At 46.2% G+C, this 18,630-nt stretch overlaps 1 protein-coding gene across 1 annotated transcript in view; it reads right to left on the bottom strand.

The window, feature by feature from the left end:
* Nucleotides 1-18,630, bottom strand: part of LOC147252140 (cyclic AMP receptor 1) — a 54,451-nt gene that overhangs the window by 29,892 nt on the left and 5,929 nt on the right. The window contains exons 6-10 of the mRNA XM_086221237.1: nt 16,233-16,320; nt 13,401-13,490; nt 12,921-12,959; nt 7,809-7,887; nt 3,916-3,963 (exon numbers count right to left, since the gene is read on the bottom strand). Coding sequence (XP_086077363.1) covers nt 3,916-3,963; nt 7,809-7,887; nt 12,921-12,959; nt 13,401-13,490; nt 16,233-16,320 — 344 coding nt within the window. The remainder of the gene's footprint in view (nt 1-3,915; nt 3,964-7,808; nt 7,888-12,920; nt 12,960-13,400; nt 13,491-16,232; nt 16,321-18,630) is intronic.

Here is an 18,630-nt window from a genome sequence, read left to right as displayed (position 1 = left end):
AACTTAGTTGAACGGAACAAAACATTTGTTGTCAACTAGAAGAGCGACTGCTGCTGCTGATCGTGGCCGACTTTGTAGAGGAAGTTGAGGAGAATTAGAGCAGGCTTTGGAAACAGAAAGAGCAATTCTGGTTATGTAGCTGAACTCAAAATCGTAACTTCAAGCAGTTTTTGCACAATGTTAAACAAAACCCTGAATGTAGGAAAAAGACTGTTTTGGGAAAAGGTGCATTCAATGAGTTTTCCGATGGCTTTCTCTCCTGCCCCACTGATGGCGTTCAATCCGCCTAAGCTAACTGGCAATGGTGGTATGTAGCTCCCTAATGCACGTGGGAGGAGAGAGAGAGAAGGGTATCGAGCTGCTTGTCTAGCACAAGGAAGGATGGACAATAACTGTAATTAGCTAAATTAGTCAACGTGAACCGGTGAACTAAGTTAGACTGCTGGTTATAGAGCAACTGGAGGATCGAGCGAAGCTTCTTGTCCTGTTTGAGGAGCCCTGAGACAAACCCAACAGTCATTGTTGTTCTTCAGGAGGCTTGGGGTGGGTGAGGGTAAAAACACGGCGGACCAGTGAGGACATGCAGGTCTGAGAGTTGCACACACATATTCTGTACATGGACACACAAATAGTCACACTGCATCGTGACTCAAGGCAAAGGATCAGTAAACAAACACCCTGGCTAGATAACAAACAAGCAGCTCGCTGTTTGCTCAGACAGCTTTGTTGCTACCCGACGGGACTGAGCTGCTGCGTGTGCAGTCATGGTGTGTGTGTGTGTGTGTGTGTGTGTGTGTGTGTGTGTGTGTGTGTGTGTATGGTCCAAGTTAAATACCCTCTTCTGAATATCCTTTCGCTGACCTGTGCGGCTTCAAGACCTTGTGGTGCTTGTTGTGTGTGTGCGCGTGAGTGTGGGTGTGTGTATGCTCATGCATGACCGCAAACAAATCACTCAAGACACACACAGATGTGTCACAACCATGTGACCGACGGCCCAGATAACTGCCAACACTAGTTAGGTACGTCATCACTCCAGCCACACACACACATACACACACACACACACACATACACACAGATGGAGGGAGGAGGGGTGTTGCCAGGTTGAGTCAGAGAGAGAAAAAAATGATCGAGGAAGGCGGACACAGGAAGTGTGAGCCCAGACCTTGAGAAGCATGCGTGCGCTTGCATGTGCCTGTGTGTGTATATATATGTGTGTGCGTGTATGTGTGTGTGTGCATGTGTGTGACACGAGGCGCATGTGAAGCAGTGAAGGAGAGAGATGCGGTGACGTGAATAGAAATCGCCAGAGACAGCGGTCTTCAGACGCCCAGGAGGAATCACTTTCTCTAGTTTACACCTGCTGGTACACACACACACACACACACACACATACACACACACACACACACACACACACACACACACAAAATGAACCTTTCTGGCTTGGCAAGCACAATCGGGGAGGCTGTTGTTGTTGTTTTAAAGCATCGCAGCGCGTGCATAAATTCTCATAAATATTCATGTCCATGAACCTGGCTTGCTGCTTTATTCATGCTGGGTATGAGTACAAGAGTGAGAGAGACGGAGGCAGGGAGTGAGAGAAAGAGAGAGAGACACACACACACAGCGAGTGGAGAAGGGGGGGGGGCGCAAAGTGAAAGGCAGAAAGAAAAGCAGATGGAAACGAGGAGAGCTACTGGGAAAGAGAACTATGATGATAAACCACTGCTGACTTATTTAGACTCTCTGCTACACGTAGTGGTGCGTGTGTGTGTGTGTGTGTGTGTGTGTGTGTGTGTGTGTGTTTGCGTGCCACACATTATTGGTGAAGGTTACGCCAGTTCAGCGTGCAGTGATTACATCTGCCACTTAGGGGCAGCATCTGCATAACCTTCACTCTAATCTGCCCTCCACACCTAACCCTGCTGGGTGGAGGTGCAATGACTCAGAGAGGAGGAGGAGGAGGAGGAGGAAGCAGAGAGAGGAAACTAGAGCAGGACAGCTTGTTGTTGGAGGATTTAACTTTTCAGTAACTGTTCGCATGAAGGATGCTTTAGTTCAGGAAGACGTGAATGTTGTTAATGTGCTCTTTGTCCTTCAGAGCGCGGTGTCACACGACATGACAGCACGAGGGAGGGAAGGAGGGAGGGAAGGAGGGAGGGAGGGAGGGAGCTTCTGTCGCGGGCTCCCCCTTACTTACTCTAGAGGGTAATATCAAGTCAAGAGACTGTTTCAAATCAAACTAAGACTTACTGACATTTATTTCTTTACGTGTAGGGGCCTCAGAATTTAATTCTAATTTGGAGGTCAATTACTGCAGTGAAAAATGATTATTGATGCATCAAAGTGAGGAATGATAAGATTTATGCCTCCACACCAGCTACAACCAGGCTGGGAGCATCGTGTTTTCAGGTTGTCAGTCCATCCATCTCTCGAGGTAATATCTCCAAATTTGCCACAAAGCTTCCACTGGGACTAAATGATGAACTGGTAAGATTTTGAAGGTCAAAAGTCACCTTAAAATGAACAGTATCTCGGGAGCACCTTTAGGAAATGACTTCAAATACAGTACAAATATACACTTGGACTTAAGGATGACATTTCGGGATTTTTGAGCCCAATACTGATTTTCCAGCAGAAAAAAAAAATCCCTGACTGCTGGTATGTGCAACCGATAGCGTGAATTTTTTGTGCTAAACTAAAAGCAGACTTTTTAAATGTTCGTTATGCACTAATTTTGTACCGATGTGACTACGGAAATGTAGAAGACTAACTTCTTACACAAAGGGTTCGCTTTATCAAAAAAATATTTAAAATTGTCAGACAAGACCATTTAAATAAAGACGGAAAGGAAATAATAAGATAAACAAGGTGGAGGCGCTGGAGTGCTCTCTGTTAACCCGCCCTACGCAAGTTTTTTTTTAATATCGTGTCGTGAAACACAAACGCCTTATTATATCGGTGATATAATAAGGCCCGTGATAGGGGGATAGCGGCTGAAATATCGCCCCTTAAAACATAGTGCGTGGTTAACAAACCATAATTAAATTACACATATTAAACAGCTGTCAGTCACTGCCCTCTATTGCCTTGTCAAATTCGACGAAAAAAGTTTGCTTGTCACCAAATAAATCATTCTCAGCCCAGGCCACGGGCACGATGTAATTATGTCATCAATCACTTTCGCTGATCTGTTACTCTTTCAAGTCCATCAGTGAGATACTTCGTCATGCTGAATGTGTGGAAATCTTTGGTCTGCGTCGGAGGAAATCTTCTTTTGCAAGTGGGTTTTGTGGTGTCCTTGGGCTCACTGTGACTGTCGGTCATGAGACAAAGCAATGCCACATCTTACTTTGTGCTTCAACTTCATTGACGGCTGTGAACGGCTGGCAGTTGTGTCTTGTTGTCTCCTCCCAATAAAGGTGATTGTTATGTAAAAAAGGTCCTGTTATTGACTTTTTTGCATCAAAAAATAATCTTTCAACAGACAGTTGTGATGCATCTAAAAACTGATTTTTTTTTCAACCCTTCCTATGTAGGACAAGCTGTTGCATCTCATAAAAAAAAATATGTTCCTCCTCCAAATATATCTTTCTTTACTCCTCGTGCCCTGCTCCTCCATCAGAGTTCATTCAATTTACATGTGGCGCTTCGTTTTCCTCTTCAGCCCCCGTTAATGCGGTAAGGTCAATGAGAAGCACCACGGCTCAAATTTATACACACGTTTACGTGCACACCTGCATTTATATACATGCGCAAGCACACACAGAAAGGAGAGTCAATAGGTCAAATTGCTCCCTGCTGCTGCCCAGCGTGACTGCAGGAGATAATCCTGCACACACACTGATCCTCACGCTCCGTGTGTGTATCTGTATCAGTGTGTGTTGAGAAATGTGACGGTCCGTTCATTACCTTTCGTCTCTCTCTCTCAGGATTGAAGGTTCCCAACCACGACTGCATCTGTGCAGAAAAATAGAAACAGAAAATTACAGAAAAGCCAAGTCAAAGCACTTTGTGCGGACAACAACAATAAAAGTATATGATCACAAAAAACACAGTTGTGATATCACATTTTAAACAGTTGCTTTCCGTGCCTCCACTCACAAGATGGAACAAATAATAAACTGGCTGTAGGACAAATGCTTTATCTCTCAACTCTCTAGCCATTCATGAAAAGTTAAGAGTCTAGACATAGATGGGATGCTCTTGCCCGCTCCCAGCATCTAAAAAAATCCGATCAGCGTCTGAGTACTGGATACAAATGTGAGGTAAAAGAAGAAAAAACAACAGAAGAAGAAAGAGGGGAGAAAATTTTAGAAGACATATTAAAGAAAGAAGAAAAAGTGGAGCAAACATGGCAGATTTGAGATCTCCGGAGAGAACGTGGGAATGCTTTTCACTCCTCCTCTGTCTCCTCTCGGGGGAATGCAGGGAAATGTCAACAGACACACACACACACACACACACACACACCCACACACACACACCCAAGCACAAGACTGGGATTTGTAATGGTGAGATAGGAGTGGGGGCTGTAGGAAGTCAGAAGTTTTATGTAACACAAGACATCAGAGACAAATCTCTGGAGGCCAAGTGACACGCGCACACACACACACACACATACATATACACCCCCCCCCCCCACAAACCCCCCACCCAAACACACACACACACGAAGGCAGCACCAACGATATGCACGGCTCCTCTGTTCAGCTATTCATTAACTCAACGTTGCCATGGTTTCGGGGCGCTGATGTGATTGTCATTGTAAATCTATGTGTGACCATGGTGTGTTTGTGCAGCCTTTCGCTGTTTAGCTGAGCACCACTATCCATCAAAATCAACAAACACTGACAATAAGTGGCAATATCATTAGGCCGCAGCCACGTCTCCAATGTGTGTGCCCGACTGTTGTTGCTATCTATCTTAAGTTATGCCAAGGAGACACTAACAAGTCATTAAGTGTTGAAGTGTGAGGCTCAGGACGGAGGGAACGGCCATGTTCATGTAGCATCTGTAGAACAAACGCTTCGTCTCTCTCAGACTTTCTGCCTGGCCTGATTATAACTCGCTAGTAGGGACACCGGATGCTGCCTGGGAAAAAAAATAACTTAAAATGTCTTTGATGTTTTCGTGGCTTTAATTACAGGACAAAAAATGCAAAAGACAATGTATTCTTTACTCATTTTATTGTCACTACTAAATAAATATAGCAAATGATTTTGTTTCAATTATTAAATACCTTTTTTTTTTTTTTTTACTACTTCCACTTTATTTTGATATTGATGATAGCGAGGAAGGGGACAGCTTGTGTGAGGGGACCCAGGCCTCTGCAGGACGCAGCCTTGATACAAGGGTGCTGGAGTAACAGTGACACAACCAGACAAGTCCCTGGGTCTTTTTGCATGATGGTGGATCACAAACAGACAAGCCTCGTGTGTTACCAATATTCAAGTCCCACGAGATAGTGCGGGTTCACGGTCCTCCAGAACGCGTTGATTTTTTTCAATAAAAATTCTGGCTTCAACGAGTTGAATTAATATACTAATGAGCTACACAGTAATTATCCTCCGCTCTCTCCCTCACTAAAAAGTAGAGGAACTTCTCCGGCCAGCTTACATCCCACTTCTCTTCGCTTCTCTCTCTCTCACTCTCTCTCTCTCTCCCTTTCTTTTTTTCTCCCCAGCCTCCTCGTCTTTATGCCTTTCTCTGTTGCGTCGCCACCTACCCTGCTTTCAAAGCTTTTGAAATTCTTTCAAGTGAGACAGCCCGCAGCTGAAAAGAGATAAGGCTTGAGCTCTTCATAAATGTGATAGAGAAAGCAAAACGGCAGAGTGGAGGGGGAGAGAGGTGGAGGCAGATGGGGAAAGGGGGTTGGGGGGGGGCAGAGATACAGAGAAAGACAGGAGGGAGAGGGAGAGACCGCTTAATCCTGGATGCTGAATGACTTATGAGATGCAGCTTGCAAACCAGCTATATTCATTTATTCTCTGTATCACATTCCTGATAAAGACAGCGGGAGTCTCTTCATTTTCCTGCCCCACAGCTTCCTGTCGTCTGACTCGATGTTGCCAGGGAAAAAAAAAAAAAAAAAATCGGTCTCACTGTCCCGTTGCTCACTACCACCACCCTCAGAGAATGCTAAGGTTCAGGACGATGTGGCACCCGACGCCTACCCTGTGTGTTATCATATTACCTTAGAAACGCACAAACACATTGTTAACACAAGGGTGCCGGCGCCCTTCCACCGGTGCTACTGTCGTGTGGGTGGTGTCACATCAGCGGAATGGCAGCTATGTGAACTTTGTGGAATGCCGCCTTTGGGCTTCAACTGCACCCTCACAGTGGAAAACTACAAAGAAGTGCATGGGGGAGAAATCAACTAAGTAACTAATTTTGGTTAAATCTTTAAAAAAAAAAAATTTTTTAAGAAGCAACTAGGAAACTTTTTTCCCCCAATCAGTGCTCCAAGAAACACACATCTTACCAAACAAAACACAGGACATGGGTAAATCGTCACATCTGAGTAGCAAGAGAAGTAAATGACGGACATTTGTGCATGATTTGAGCTCATTTACACACCGTGGCATGAAAAAAGAAACACGCGAGTACCTCAGGTTTATTACAACTGCAATTTGTGATTTTGACAACAAGACGACTGAGTTAACAGAGCTTCTTCCCAGCAGACATTCTGACTCGTCATGGCACAGAAACACAGGTGGAACTGATAACATCAACAATTGGCTCAGTTCCACCATTGTGCATTTTACCACGCTTATAAAAACGCTATGAAAAAGGTGTTTTTGCTCGAGATCTCAGAATGAAAACGAATACACTCAGCGGTTGAAGAAGCTGTGAGGTTTTAAATACCCTGAGGCAGGTCGGACGGACTTACTGAAGGAGGGAAAAGAAAGCCAATGGTGAGGTTATTACCTAAAGTGTGCGTTGTAAACAAGAAGTTCAGTTTCCAGGCCGACTTCAAGGCACTGACCTAGTGCGCTGCAGGGTGCCATAGCACCGACCGTTGTCTTACCTCTTGAAGTTACAACGATTTGCTCATATTTCTAGGTCTTAGCTGTAACTCTAATGAGTGTGATGTAGAAGCCAGGAGGTCGCCTCTCACTCACTTATTACAAAGCACAACTTGAGACTTTTCTATTCCCTCCTATTAAATCCAATTTGGGGCTATTTGTTTCATATCTCACATTGCACTGTCGCGGCAATGTAATTTTTATTCTCCTTCTTTATATGTCACATTCTATTTGAGCTTAGTTCCTTATTTTGTAAGATTGAGTTCTTAGTCTTGTATATCTTATTTCAATGCTGCTTATGTTTTATGTCAACCACTTTTAATAGCCTCATTGTTGCCTTGTTATCATTACAGTTAAAATGATGACCAAAACCATGAGAATAACATCCAAATTGCCAGTGATTGTTGGGGGCGCAATGCTAATGCAATTGTGCATTAATGGATCTGCAGTGCTGCATGTGTGGGAATCTTTATTACTGTCATTTCTAACCCTTAGAGAAAACAAAAATTAGCATTTTAGTTGCAGCCAGAACAAGACCCACACAAAGCTATTTTGATGGATTATGTTTCAACATTTTGTTTCTGGGAGAGTGTTTAGTCTGAGCAAGGAGAGAAATATAAGAAAATAAAAACCACCATCCTGTTAGAGCTTTCAGAGCTGTCAGCCTTCACTAATGTTAGTTTTCTGAAAGGTCACACAAGGCATTTGCATTCAGCTAAACTACCAGAGTCTCAGCTGCTGCTACTGCTGGTTTCACCAATGTGGAGCACTCACCCTGTTGTTGGCCACGCAGATGATCCTGGCATAGCAGCAGATCATCAGAAAGATGAGCGTGAACAGAGGCACATACCATCTGTGACGTGAAGACATGAGCAGAAAGTAGGAAACGTCAATTTGAGAACTGATTATTAGAAGATAATAAAATTGAATAAAACAAGAAAAAAGGACCAGATATGACCTTCATAAATGGAATAAATAGCATGCCGTGTGTAGGATCTTTCACAGTTGACTGCAGGACTATAATCTGAGATGGTTATTGACTTTAGTTGTTATTTCCTGCAACTTGTTCTCTGAGCAAACTTTTACTGATCCAAGCCACATACTCAGGTACATGCAAGGCAGCTGAACTGGTGGACAAATGACAATGAGATACCAAGCTGATGTGCTGTGAGACAGTGTTACAGCACAGAGCACCAGACACCCGACTCAGCACCTCTGGTCCCAAACCATACAGTTTCAGCGAGGACACGTGAGAGCAGACAGAACAAAAAAACAACACCAGCAAAGTCACATCACTGGAAATGCATGGCATTACTGGGGGATGAAGGGCTGACAATCAAGGGAGGTGCTGTGGAGAGTAACGTGTCAGGTATTTCTGAGTGGATGAAAGACAGCAAGACTAGTGAGGGAGACGGGGGGGGGGGTGACAGCTTTGTTGGAGTGGCAGCCTTGTGTTATGCAACCTCTTGGGAGGTGATGTAAGCTCAGAGGTGTTTCAACCTCTCCCTGTATACATGAAACAGTCCTTTGTCTTGCTTTGATAGACAGGTTCCTGGCCACTGCTCTGTTCAAGCCTCAGTAACTCAGAGCTGTCGCGACCACGCTGAACTAAAGCCGGCCTCCTCTGGTCTTCCTGACTAACTGCTGCAAGGAGGGGGACGCTGGCCAAATGCATATACGTGATAAACATACCGGATTGCAGAGGCCTGATAGTGATGCAAAAGATTTGAGAAAGAGGGTGGGCCAGTTCATCACACCAGAGTGAGCCCATCACCAGAGGACAGGTCTAAGAACAAGTGAGTGCACACTCGGGATGCACTGAGGAGGCATTGACCACATGGTATTGCCTCATTCTTTTAGCAGTGTTAACACAAATGTGTTGGGCCAGACAGAGGGACCAATTCATCAGCTGATATTTCCAATGTAAGTGGATATATGAACTGATTCACATGTAAACGTCGGCACATCGTTATTGCTACACAGCAAATGATGAGTGTGACAAGAAGGAGCAGGCTACTGTCAGCATTCACATCAACAGTTTTGTTTGTGGGCTAAAAAATATTACATCCAACCCTCCAATAATAATAATGACTAAATTTTCACTTTTGAGTAATTTATCCCTTGAATGGTGCTTCTGACCAAAGACGCATCTGGTTGACCCACTAAGATGATCATATCAAATGCCACTTCCTGTTGCCACCTGGTGGCACTATGACTAAGCTGCCCCGATATTCGATGGGATCTTCATGAGCCTGTACCATCGACCAAATTTAGTGAAAATCAGCCTCATGGATTTTGCGTAATCTTGCTGAAAGACAAACACCACCGAACCATAACCTCACTGGCGCCGATAATAAATGTCCATCACCGCGTCCTTGGCATGTGTGCGACACTGCAACGTCTCTGAAGGCAACGACGACGCCTGAGCCTGATTTACCTCCGTCTTCTGAGTGAAGGAATACAGGATTTTACAGTAGACGTTAGTTTGACAGCAGGAAACGGGGAGAGCGCTGCGCCGCTTTAAACATCTTGTTCCTTCATGTCTTGTAGGACACATCAATACACAAAGAGGAGAGTGTCTTTGAACATGTGTGTGAGTGTGTGTGCATGTGCCTCTATGTGGGCTCAATAATGGCATGGGACAATGATGAAAGCATTTAAGGGAAGACCTGCACAAGCGTCACCTTGGTGTGATTTAATAACCCGCCCTGCGGAATAAACACCATCCAATTACGCCAGCGCATGTCCTGTTAATGATGGAGAGACGGGGTGGGCGGATGGTGGAGAGGGGAATAGGAGGGGGTGGCATTTTTAACGATAGCGTGGGGGGCTGCGAGGAGGATTGAATGACGGGCGGCAGCTACAAAGTGCTCTAATTAGCATGATAATGATCTGCCATTAGAGTCCTGCTCTACAGCTGAGCACTACCCAGAGTTAGAGCGAGAGCGAGACGGGAGGAAAAGAACCGGAGAGCCAGAATGAAATTGAGGCAGCGAGGCTCTGAGTGGGCAGCGGCTGATAAAATTAGGAGAGGAATTAAGGTGAGGAGGGAAGGTTGGATGGATGTCAAAGGATCGTGGGTCAGGAACAGAAAGCACACAGACGAGAAAGAAGCATCAAATAAAGAGAGAAGGATAAGATCGTAGTGAGAATGAAAGCAATGGCATAAAGAGACTGCAGCGAATGCATAAGCTGGGTAAGAATATCAAGAAATAGAAAACTGCTTTTGAGAGTTGTCAGAAAGGACTACAGTGTGGAGGGCTGGAAACATGGAGGAATCATCACAGGTGAGCGCAGATTAAATCTCTCTGCCGTCCCTCCTGTGCTGCTCTGAAATGAAGGATGACAAAAGCCTTAATTGAAGAGCTCAGTGGAGGATGAGAGTGCAGGAGGGTCTCGCCTGCGCTGTTATAGTGCTCAACTACAGTCATCAGCTTTGACCCGTACGGTCCTGCCGTCTGTGAAATGATGACAATCTACCTGTTCTCTGCGCTCAAAAAAGTACGGGACAGAGACAAAAAGACCTGCAAGAGCAGGCTACAGAGTGGGGCAACATCAGGACTACAGCATGGGCCATTGAAGAAACAGTTTAACACGGCAAAAACTGCATTTTTTTTTTTTTAACACACTGGCTTTGGTGGAGGTCTTAGCAGGATTAAATCAAACCCCGATTGTTCATAATGTAATTATTGTAGCAAGGGAGGACATAACCAGTGAAATGGCACAACTTTGCCTTTCAAACGATGAGTTGGATCATTCAGTTTCACATTATTGTATCGATAAAAAAAAATAATTTTCATTCAAAGTTCCCGTTCCCCCGTTCGATGCAATAATGTCTTTTTCTTGTTCTTCACCTGCCGCTGAGCCAAGCTAAATGTGCTCACTGGACGAATGTCAGAGAAGCACATGTCTGTTGATAATGCTGTCATTTAGGTTGGTATCGATCAGACTACCTTTTCCAGCATCAACACACTTATTGAATCAAATGTGAACATACATCAGCAAAAGAACTATCTGAGATAAGAGAAAACTTTAAAACAAAATCATTTGTTGTGTATCTTTGGTTTGGCCCAAGTTCTCGCCGCGAACACAGGACAGAGTTGGATCCATGACCTATACTGCAAACAACCACAAGAGGGTGATCGGGATGTTTTGGCCTCACTTTAGCTGAGCCCCAAGCAGTGACCTGAAAAGTGAAGAAATGCAAAAGCGGTAAAAATCCTGCCGTTCCTTCAGTGTTACTGGCTCCAAACACACCTCAGTCCCCACAGTCCCCATGTCTGAATGCCCAACTAGCAGAAATAAACGGATTTACACGCTGCCACAAAAAGACAGTTTTTGTCCTGACAGTTCACTGCCCCTCTAATGACTTGTTAAAAGACTTCTTTAACATAAAGGCAAGAAAACTGTGCAGAATGAAGGGTGTGGCCTCTTTAGTAGTAGGTGCGGGTGCCATCATAGTAGTTTTACACAAACTGTGCATAAATCTCAGCTCGTTCCTCTCAAGCCCCGCTGCCTCAACCAAATATGGTTATCACAAATTGCAGGAGGGCAAGATGGCGATTGCCAATACGCTGATCTCCAGGCTCTGAACCGGTCATTAATTCCACAGTCAATGAATGTTGAAATATGTAAGTCAGGACCAAATTCGTGGAACACTGCTATCCTTAAAGCCATAATCGTTCATTTGTGAACGGAATTTTCTGAGCTGTTCAGTGCTGTGCCTGACCAGGGTCAATAATGCACACCGACGGGGACCTCCAGGAGTGGTGACTCAGCTGAGTTTGAGTGCTTGGGAATGCTGACTCAACCTTTAAATTCTGCACCTCTGTCACATAGCCCTGTCCTCTGCTTTTCACTCTCCCTCCTCTTTTCATCCCCTTACGCACACTCCTCCTTATCCCAGCCTCCTCCGCCTCCTCTGTCCCGTCTGCGTGCTTCACTGAACGCTGATGAAGACACACTACAAGGCGTGGGCAGAGATGAGGGCAATCCATTTCTCTTACCGCTGTCTCCATCCGCTATGCCGCTCTTCTTTCCGTCTTCTGCCTGCTTGGTCTAACTGTAGCCCATTTGCCTCCCCTCCCAATCCTTTCAATTTTCACCTGGCGACCTCTGCCCTCCTGTCCTCATCCCTGCAAGCTGTCTACAGGGTATGCTTGTTTAAGTGTGTGTGTTTTTTTTCTTGACGGGTGCTGCCTTGGCCTCTAATCTCTCATCTGGTTTGATGTAATTAGAGCTAATGATGATTCCCTGATCCTCTGAGCGGCTCGTCCCCCTGGGCCACGACAGCGTGGAAAACTAGAAAGAGCCGGGGAGCAGAAGAGCACTGATAAAAGAGACATGGGCTCGTTTAGCACAGCTGATAGCTATGTGTTGCTCTGTGTGTGTGTGTGTGTGTGTCTGAGAGCACTTGTCTGTTAGCCTGTGTGTGTGTGTGTGTGTGTGTGAGTGCTTATTTGTTTAGAAAGATTGATTCCCTGCTGATGCTGCGAGCAGCAACGCAATTACCTTGGCTCATAGCAAAGCGTTGTCATGTGTGTGTGTGCGTTTGTGTGTTTATGTGTCTGCGCTGGGGGATTGGCAGAGCCCTTGCAGATTTAGGACCACTCGCAGAAAGCGGTAGACAGGAATAATCCTTCATAGCCGTCCTAAACACTTAAATACACAGAGTAGCAACTCCCCTAAATCTGACAAGGCAGACACAGGCACATCCGCACGAACACACATCTTGGCCTCACACCAAGAGGGAAAAATACCCCGCAGGCTCCCCTGATATGCAACCCTTCACATTTTCCCTGCAGTGTCAGCCCTCCTCCCCCCTGCACCTAACCATCTCCCCCAGTGGGGGAAGCTTTGATGGTAGCGCTGAAAGGGTCTACTTACATCCCAAATCTCCACGCTACGTGATCGCCTGTGATCCAGCTGGAGGAAGAGAGAGGGAGAGAGTGATGAGGAGGTTACAAAGGAGAGGGAGAGCGTGAGCGGAAGAGAGACTTGTGTGACTGCGGAGGGGAAAAGCTGTGCAGCTGTAGCTATTAATAAGCCAGGAGTGGAAAGAGAGAGCCGAGCCTGGAGATTAAGGCTCTGTCCCAATTTTCATTCCACCTCCTACTCTCCTTGGCCTCTTCCCCTTTCCCTCAACCCCTTAACAGCCCTCCAAACAAATAATGCCCTTCCTTTTCCCCAAAAAGAATCAGAGGGATGGCGTTTGACTGTTTTTGTTTTCCCGATAATTGCCAGGTTTTCAAAGTCTTATGAGGGAAGGAGCCTATCGAGAATGTGGCCCTCCTTGAAAGAAAATACACTCACTGGCTGACAAAACAAGGAAGCAGTGATTGTAGCTGGGCGGTCGGCTGTACTCACCACCAGGCTCCCGCGGGACCGTAGTATCCCTTGAGCAGCGGCAAAGAGGCCATGACCAGAGGCACCCCCCACGCCGTCAGATGGTACAACCTGATAAAAGGGAGACATTTATTTCATTGTGAGCAGGGAGCCAGAGAGAAAACCTTTCTCAGGGGCAAATCAATTCCTTTCCTCTTCAGTTCATCCCTTTGCTGGCGCTCACATCGGGGTCATTTTTCACATGCAGAAAATGCCTTTAGAGCAAAGCTGCCATTACTCAAAGTAATATAAACCATAATTACCCCCAGTGCAGTGCAGAGGTTAATTTTCGAAGGAGAGGTCGGCATCCAAACCTAAAGCAGGATCCCGAATCTCCCTCAGCTGGAACAGCTGACTAATAGATGAGGACTAAGCTGGATACATTAAGAGGGAAAATCTACAGTAATGAAAGTTTTTGCATTAATCATGTAATATCTATAAGAAGATTCTATCTATATGAAAAAAACTTGAAAAATGTCGATCAACAGACATGCGAACGAAGGCGTGTGTGGCAGATGAGAAGTGTGTGCTCCAGTGTCTTGTGTAGGTCGTCGATATTTTATGGAGCGAACAGCATTGACCGGTCAATAGAGTGGAAGTCCTGCCCTGACTTCTTCCGAGTGTGGTCAATCGAGCAAAGGCGACATGGCTGACACACACTCAATCCCTGTTCGAGCTTTACATGCCCCCCACATACACACACACACACACACACACACACACACACACACACACACACACACACACACACACACACAATTTCTCTTTCTATTTAACTGTGCGCACTGTATTTCCTGCCTCTGCCCGCATCTGATGGACAGCAGTGTGAATGTGTGGGAGGCAACGAGGAAAGAGAGATGGCTGGTGGTTTAAATAGAACGGAGGGGTGGGTGGGAGACAGACATAGGAAATGTATGGAACCACTGTGTTGTGTTTAGATCAAACCCAAGAAGCAGTGCAAAAGAAGGTGGAAAAATGGACAATAGAAAGGAAAGGGAAATAGTGCTGAAGAGCAGAGAAGGTAAGGGAGGAAGAGAATGTCAGCAGGAGGAGATACAAATGGTGAAATCAGTGCTGCCATTCCCTGGCGTGACGATCAAGGAGGGGGGCAGCTTGTCATGAAATCAATGTGGAGAGCTCGCAGACCAGCAGACGCACACACACATACACACTGACTGCAGCACCCACACTCGCAGTGCTGTGAGAGGGAGATGACGAGGTCCAGAGCACCGCGCAACATGGGCTTAATGAGGCACAGCAGGACCGCTATGTGCTCGTATCTCACACACCTGCACACACACCCACACATGTGCCGGCACACACGCTGGCTCATACAGAAATGTCTCTCGAGGCTCGACGTAATTTCTCCCGTCTGTCTTCAGCTTCACTGATGTCTCTCTGCCCTCGGCTCAAAACAGATTCCATGAGCCGGAATCCTTCCTTTCAGCGTGCACGCGTGCGCACACACACACACACTCTCACACACACACACACACACATACACACACACACACACACACACACACACACACACACTCTTCCTATCCTCTCTTGCATCCACTTCAATCAGTCTTAGATCATCCAGCCTCTGCTCTCCCTCTCCTCTGGCAATTTGTTCATTCATAAACCATCACACTAAGCCGTCATGGTGCACGTGCATGTATGAGTGTGTGTGTGTGTGTGTGTGTGAGTGTGTGTGTGTGTGTGTGTGTGTGTGTGTGTGTGTGTGTGTGTGTGTGTGTGTGTGTCTGTGTGTGTGTGAGGGTGGATGGTTGGGTTCAGGGGCTGAGGGGTAATTGTGCATGCATGCAAAGCCACACACCCACCCGCCTCAACACATACAGCTTATCTATGTGAAGTCAATACACAGCAGCCCCCTGACGCTTTTCGTTTCCCTCCGACCTATTAAGCACCGTGTTTTTTTTCCTTCTTCCCTTCACATCATGTGTGAGCAGCCACATGCAAAATACACAGACACCCCCCCAACCCCCCACCCCCCCGCCCCCCCGCCTGTGTCCCAGCGGGCCCGTAAGAGGTGTGCAGATGATAAGGCTCTGAGGCAAGACGATTTCGGCCCCCAAGCAAGCCCCTTCACTGCGCTCATAAAGCCGTCTCCCTCTGAGTTATACCACCATTATAACCTCTGGCTTATTGCTAATCAATGCAGGGAAACTCCCATGGGTGGGCCCAACCCCTCACACACAGAAAGGCAGGAGGGGCACGCACACCTAAGCATATCTGGTGAAAATAGTCACCAACAATGACTTGAGCTGGCGCTAACTTGCTAATGCCACTGCCCACAGTGTTCAGCTTTTTATATATCTTGCACACACACACACACACACGCGCGCCCATGCACACAGACACACACCGCACACACATACACACACACACAGGCAAATTCACACCCGCGCTGCGTACTCATGGGAGTCTGAGCGACAGAAAACACAACGTCACAAAGCGTGAAGATGGATGAGCACACACACACACACACAAACTCACACTTAACGGCTGACACTCACTCCCTTTTCAATTAGAGCGTTGGCTGGCTGGAACAGAAAGGGAAGAGGAGGAGGAGGAGGAGGAGAAGGAGGAAGGGAGGGAGGAAGGGAGCGGGCTGTCAATGCTCTGCGGGGAAACACATGTTATGGCAGACCAAACACAAGCGTGCGCACGCATGCACGCGCACACACACACACACACACACACACTCGGAGAGAAGAGGCCACAATGAGAGAAGAGACAAAAATATACATTTAGGAAAGACAAAGGCGGATATTTTGACAGAAAGGGGACGGACAGCCTCCTACTCACATTTGATATCTGTTTGTGCTCATTTCTCTGACCAGGTTAAAGTATAGGTTGAGTGTGATGAGGCAAACCCAGGCCAAGGCACTCCAGTCTGCAGAGAGAGAGAGAGAGAGAGAGAGAGAGAGAGAGAGAGAGAGAGAGACACACACACACACACACACACACACACACACACAGAAAAACAACAAGGTCAAATTACAATGCAGCTCCCCACTGTACACCGTGCACCCAAACACACACGCACTTCTATGAGCGCGTGTTCCACTTTTTGATAAATGAATGCCCATTCTTCAGTAATATGAGGGAAACCTGTGGCTTATGGTGATGGATGAGAGGGGGGCGCTCAGCGAGAGATAATGATGAACTGAGGAAGAGCAGCGGGAGATAACAGAGGGGTTGGGCGAGGGAGGAAGAAGAGAGAGGGCTGCGGGGATGATAGCGGGGTTCGAACGGAGGGGACTAGAGCGAGTGTAAAGACTCCGGAAATAAAAGAAGAAAATGGAAAGGGAGTCGTCAGCAGAGGGGAAGAATGAATATTTTTTTACAGCGACAAGAAACCTCACATCCTTTCCTCCCCCTTGGTTTTCAGCCCTCTTCCTTTGTCTGTGTGCGTGCGTGTGTGTGTGTGTGTGCGTGTGTGTGCGTGCGTGCGTGTGTGTTTCTGTTGACAGGACAGGCAGGGCCGGTCGTCACAATGATGAATTCCCTGAGCCACATACTCAGCTTACTCAGTTTCACACAAAGCAACCCACCGCACACACACACACACACTTCTTGCACTCAAGGAACCGCTGGCAATGGCGTGCTGCGACTACGAACGAAGGAGGCTGGCTATCTATGTCATTATCACAATAAATCACTGTCATCGTGGAGAGCAAATGCATCTTACATAACCAAACAGCAGCTGAATCTCCGCTTTAACCTGGCGACACACACAGCTCAGCCTCCCCTGCCAGTCCTGACCTCTTCTACAATCCTACTCCGTTTCAAACACATTTCATAAAATTTTATTGGTCAGGAGTTAAAAGCAGAGCAGTGCAGCTCTCGCAAGACTTGACGCTTCGCAACAGAACAAAGTGCCTGTTCAGCCGGTGTTTATGTACGGCCATTTGTCCCCAGCGTGAGGATGCTCATGATAAACCGAGCTGACACGCACCAACCTTGCAGCACTAACTCACCGCCCATTACCCAGTATCTGTGTGTGTGTGTGTGTGTGTGTGTGTGTGTGTGTGTGTGTGTGTGTGTGTGCCTGCGAGACCAATAAAACAACCCTGTTAAGGTGTCGTATAAAGCGCCAAGCTAAAAATCCTAATGCTAATCGAGGCTAACGTTGTTATAATTGCAAAAAGTAAAAACCAGATAACCCTGTCTCCTCTGTCCAAATCACAGAAAAAATTCCCCTCCACTCACTAACTGACAAACCACTGCTGTTCCCAGGCTGTAAGTCATTTCAGTGCTGTGATTGGAAAAGATCTCCTCATAAAGAGGTGGATTTATAAATCTAGAGGGTGATTAACCGCTGAGGCATCTGGTGTGGAGGAGGCAGTACACAGGAAGGTTGCAATTGCCCAACAACTTCCCAGCTCTGAGTTTGACACCAGAGTGTTACACCACCATCATGGGTGTGGTATTCTTGGGATGTGTGAGTGTGATTACAGGTCAATGATGTTTAACTAATTGCATCGCTGACATTTACAGCTGGTGACAAGTGTGTCTCCACGAGACAACCTCGGGACAGGGTGTACTGACTGAGCTGGAGAAATGGATGCAACCAAATGACAACGATGTCAGCCTGAGTCTATCAAAATGGTTGTTTAGCTGTAATTTAAAGGGCTATCAACCTTGTTACTACTGTTTCCGTATTAGTCTGTGAAAGAGACTTTTCAACTGTTTTGTTTTTTTTGTAAAGCCTTGACATGTCCAACTCAATCAACACAACACAATCTATTACTGCAATAAGAAAAATTATCGTATGTGTAGTGTTATGCTAGATGTGCTTGATTTTCACCACGGATTCCTGAGATATTGGGCACATAGGAATGTGACAGACAAAAGGTCACAGTCACCTTGACCTTCGACAGTGACCTTTTCAGTTCATCCCGGTGGATGACTGTGCCAAATGAGTAGAAATTCCCTCAAAGAATTCCTGAGATATTGCATTAACAAGAATGGGGAAAGACTGACATAAGGACGGACGGGTGGAAAACCCAAAAGCATAATGTATAACAATTACATAAATCATAAAGGTAACAATTTGATGAGAACAATTGGTTCTGTTAATTTTCTTTTCTTTTGCACTTTACTCCCATTTTCTCCCCGGTGGTTCACCGTCATCCACCCCCTCTGCCGCTCCGTGGAGCACCACAGTGGACCACATGCTTCCTCTGTCACAGATGGAGTC

The sequence above is a fragment of the Aulostomus chinensis genome, chromosome 12 (genome assembly GCF_037954235.1).
Source record: "Aulostomus chinensis isolate RoL2024-O1b breed Wild chromosome 12, RoL_Achi_v1.0, whole genome shotgun sequence".
In the NCBI taxonomy this organism is placed as follows: Eukaryota; Metazoa; Chordata; class Actinopteri; order Syngnathiformes; family Aulostomidae; genus Aulostomus; species Aulostomus chinensis.
The sequence above is the reverse complement of the archived record's forward strand: the minus strand, read 5'-3'. Positions and strand labels throughout refer to the sequence as shown.